This window comes from Halyomorpha halys, unplaced genomic scaffold, assembly GCF_000696795.3.
Source record: "Halyomorpha halys isolate HHAL.00 unplaced genomic scaffold, Hhal_1.1 Scaffold1029.1, whole genome shotgun sequence".
In the NCBI taxonomy this organism is placed as follows: domain Eukaryota; kingdom Metazoa; phylum Arthropoda; class Insecta; order Hemiptera; family Pentatomidae; genus Halyomorpha; species Halyomorpha halys.
This window is the reverse complement of record NW_027106971.1, coordinates 197,201-201,666: the sequence shown is the minus strand read 5'-3', so window position 1 is coordinate 201,666 and position 4,466 is coordinate 197,201. Positions and strand designations below refer to the sequence as shown.

Sequence of the window (4,466 nt, the reverse complement as noted above, 5' to 3'; positions counted from 1 at the left end):
TCCAAACTCGCTTCATGTTTTTTGAATATATATGTTTGTGTGTGTATATATATTATTATTATGTAATAATTAAAAATTATTTAAAATGAAATAAAAAGAATTTTATTAGTTTTAACTAATTTCAAATATAAAAGATAGCTTGGGTTCAAATTAAAAACTTTAATATTAAATAGATAATAGAATTTTGTTTAAATTTTATAACATAATAGACTCTTTTCTCAGGGTGGGTTTCCAGGGAATCAGAAACAGATAACACTTTACCACTAATAACACTTAAACTTAATTAATAGCTATTTTTGAACAGCGTATTTATTTTAAACAGTGAAAACTGGTTAGCTTGCTTTTTGATTTAAAATAACAAATAAACAATACTGAAACGATATACATAAAATAACAAAAAACATAATTAAAATCAGTTATATATAAATATCAACTATTGATTAAATAGAGGATATTACAATATTTATACTAACTAACTGTTTTTAACTTTTGAATTTATACAATTAATACTCTGGCACAGGTGACAACAATGCCTGGTGTCATAATATAAAACAATTAACAATTAACCTTACATGACCAATCAGAATGTCAATCATTGGAGATCAGTAAAATCAAAGGTTTTTAAGAAATCAAAGACAATATGTAGCATAATTTGTGATTGATTTCTAGAATAATTAAGGTCTTTCATAGTTTTTAGCAGATGGATTGAGATACCTGACCATTTGATTATGTTAGACATAAATATATGGGCCAAGAGTCAAAAACCAATATAAATATTAGTACACGTACATAAATATAATTAATTAAACAATAACAAATGCTATATAACTCACAAGATCTGGAGAGAAGTGATGAAACTGTATATGTTTTGTAAGTTCTTCTTTCCGTGTGAATGACGTAGGACACTCCGAACATGTATGTGCTCTTCCACCAATATGTAGTTTTTCGTGCCTGGTTAGCTTGTCTTTCCTAAAAAGCAAGTAAAAATTAGCACAGCATTCATCAAAACTATTTATTATGAATGTTAAATTTGTTAGTCAAATTATTTTTGTGGGATTTAATCAATGATCTATTAAATATATAATGCCAATTTAATTTTTTTTTTTTTAATTATCTTTATTAATCCTAAGTATCTTGAATAAAGCATGTATTGCAATAACTCAAACTATTTTAAACTATACATAAATAATTTACTAATGGTAGACAAACAATAAATATAAAAAAAAAGAAATCCTGGAAAGTGAAAAACTGGAAGGATTGTCTCGAAAAGAAATAGTACAAGAGCCGGGAAGAAAAAAAGGTAGTTATCTCACCCCAATTTTCGGTTACTTTAATGAAAACTATGTATAATTACTATTCTAAATTGTAGAGTCTGCCAAGTATAGGTAGGGGAAATAAAAAAAGCCAGCTAAAATGTTTTAAAACCTTAAAAAAACATTAATTTTTCATTCGGAGCTCTATATCTTATAAACTAACTACAACACTAGAAAATATAAGAGAACATTATTTAAAGAGGAGTAAATTTGCTGTTATATTAGCCCTAAAAGAGCAATTTACATCCAATAGTTCACGAGATATAGCTTTTTAAAAAGCAAAATTTCTTAAAAATCTACAGAAAGATTAGTAGTTAATTTATTTTGAGAAATCTATTTATCAGGAACTATGTGACGTACAGATGTCTATTAGCACTCAAATTAAAGTTAGTTTAATGGACTATAAAGAAGTTTATAACCTTTACCTTTGTAGGAATAGTAGTTTTCATGATATTTGCTAAAATAAATTGATTTATAGTTGTTCGGACAGCAAGTTTGATTTATGAAACATTTCAGAAACCATTGGACATACAGATGTCTGCCAGCGCTCAAATTAAAGCTAGTTAAATTTACTATAAAATAGTTAATTCTGTTTATCTTTGTACAAGTAGTAGTTTTTATGATATTTGACAAAATAAACTCACAAAATGTAGAAATTAACATAAATTAAGTTGTTCGTATAAAATGTTGGATTTTTGAAAAATATATCTCTGGATCCATAAGACGCACATATGTCTGCCAACACTCAAAATAAAGGAAATTTAACTTTCTATAAAGTAGTTTATGATACTTATCTTCATAGGGGTAGTAGTTTTTATGACATTCACATATGAATATAAATTTGGCAAATGAAAATTTGTCTGAACAACTATAAATCAATTTATTTTAGCAAATTCCATGAAAACTATTACTCCTACAAAGATAAATATCATAAACTACTTTATAGCTCATTAAACTAGCTTTAATTTGAGTGCTAATAGACATCTGTACGTCAAATGGTTTTTGAGATATAAATTTTTCAAAATAAATTCACTAACTACTAATCTTTTAGTACGTCCCATACAACATTTTTCTGAAACGTTGCTTTTTAAAAAGCTATATCTCGAAAAATATTTAACGTAAATAACTCTATTAGGGGTCATAATTTAGCAAATTTACTATTCTTTAAATGACGTTCTCTTAGGTTTTCTTGTGTTGTTCCTACTTTTTAAGATATAGAGCTCCGAATGAAAAATTTTTTTTTATTGCTTTGAAACAGCCACTATTTTTTATTCCCCCTACCCATACTAGGCAGACTCATCAATTTTGGCTAGTATTATACATAGTTTTCATTAATGTAATCAAAAATTGGGGTGAGATAACTGCCTTTTTTCTCCTCTTGGGCTTTTGTACTAAAAGCGAAATTTCAAATAGTCAATACACAACACAGGTGATAATTAAAACTACTTCTGTGCATTTTAATTATAGTTAAACATTAACATCAATCCTAAATCCTACAATGCAATAAGTAAATAAGAAAAATAAATATGTAAGTTATTTACCTGTTAAATGACACAAAACAAATCGAGCAAGCAAAAGGTTTTTCTCCTGTATGTATAACAGAGTGCCTCAGGAGGTCACCTCTGGAGGCAAACATTTTATCGCAATCAGGACAAGAGAAAGGTTTTCTTCCAGTGTGCAATCGAGAATGTTTGTTTAGGTTCGTACTCCGTGTGAATGACTTAAAGCAAACTGGACAAACGTAAGGTCGAATGCCTATAATTAAAACATGAGCAATATATACAATTATAAAAAAATTAAAATACTTCATTGAAAGTTTATTAGTTGCTTTTATGCAATTGAAGGAAGAAGGTCTTAAATAAAACAATATATAACCATGTAAAGTAAATGGTACAACCATAAGATTACATATAGAAAATTATTTTTAAAAAGTATACCAATGAATGGAGCCTATTAAAAGGTTATTAAAGTAAAAAAAAATAATAAAAATAACACCACAAAATATCAATAGCAAATATAGTAATGAATAATAGAAATGAAAATCTTCTACTGAAACAAAAATAAGATGTACAATATTAAGTATATATAAAAAAAAAAATGTTTAAAATGAACAGGAGAAGTAATGCTACTAATTAATTTTTAACCCCATCTTAGTTTACTTCTTTGTAATTTATTATTATACATTGTCAATATATTTGCAGTTTTTTTGTATCTTTTTTAGCCCTGATGAAGCCCAGCAAAGTGGGACGAAACTTCGGCAAATAAATAGTTGTTAACAATTTTTTGTTCCTTTTGACAGAACCCCTGACCTTCTCCTTCATAGTTTTTATTTTATTCATAATCTGCACTGTCTCTAACTAGCTATATATATTTTTGATAAAAAGTTGTTTTTTATTTATAGGTGGTTCTAGTTATATTTTATTTTATATATCAACATTAATATTTGTTGATTTGTTTTATTAAAAACAAAAAAAAGCAAGCTAAGCAATTTTGATCAGTCATATATGGAGCAAAAATACATCGTTCAAAATATTCAAGTTGGCGACAAGTCCAGTGAATTGCTCTTATGTTGAGAAGATAGATTAAAATTTGTTCAACTTTTGTTATTTTCTATCATTTTTGTATTTAGACTAAATTTAAGAAAAAATAGATAAGGTGAATTAAGGAAAAATATGCATCAAGAAAATCATAAGCAAAAACTCAAAACGTTGTGCTACAATCGATGTTTAAATCAAACATCGAGAACAAACAAGGGAAATGAGGATACTTGTTTGTGGGGATGACGTCTCCTGGAAGCAGGGGGTACTGACCATCCTTCGTTCACAGTCAGTTGTAAATAATTGGAAGACATCAAGAGCCAGCAGACATCCAAGAAGAGTATATCATTAAAGGAAGAAAGACACTTTTTGTTAGGATCGCTGGTAGATTGGACAGGTCCTGGAAGCTAGAATAGGACCAATCCTTTGTTTACTGTCAGGGATAGCTTCTTGAGAAACAAGAACCATCAGTCATTAAAAAAGATAATATAATTGGTTAGTTTGCTCTAGCTAGGATTTAATTATATTTGTAAAAGTAGCCATTAATTTAATTAAGTGTCTTTATGTTCTGATTGTCAGGAAAACCCGCCCTGAGATAAGAGTCAATAATGTTATA

General features: G+C 27.7%; 1 protein-coding gene across 1 annotated transcript in view; it reads right to left on the bottom strand.

Annotated features, from left to right (window-relative positions):
- The window catches only part of LOC106687936 (zinc finger protein 345), a gene marked incomplete in the record, with an annotated part of 31,320 nt that overhangs the window by 15,467 nt on the left and 11,387 nt on the right, over positions 1–4,466 (bottom strand). Inside the window, 2 exon segments of the mRNA XM_067045265.1 lie at positions 834–969; positions 2,855–3,068. Of these exon segments, the coding sequence (XP_066901366.1) occupies positions 834–969; positions 2,855–3,068 (350 nt within the window).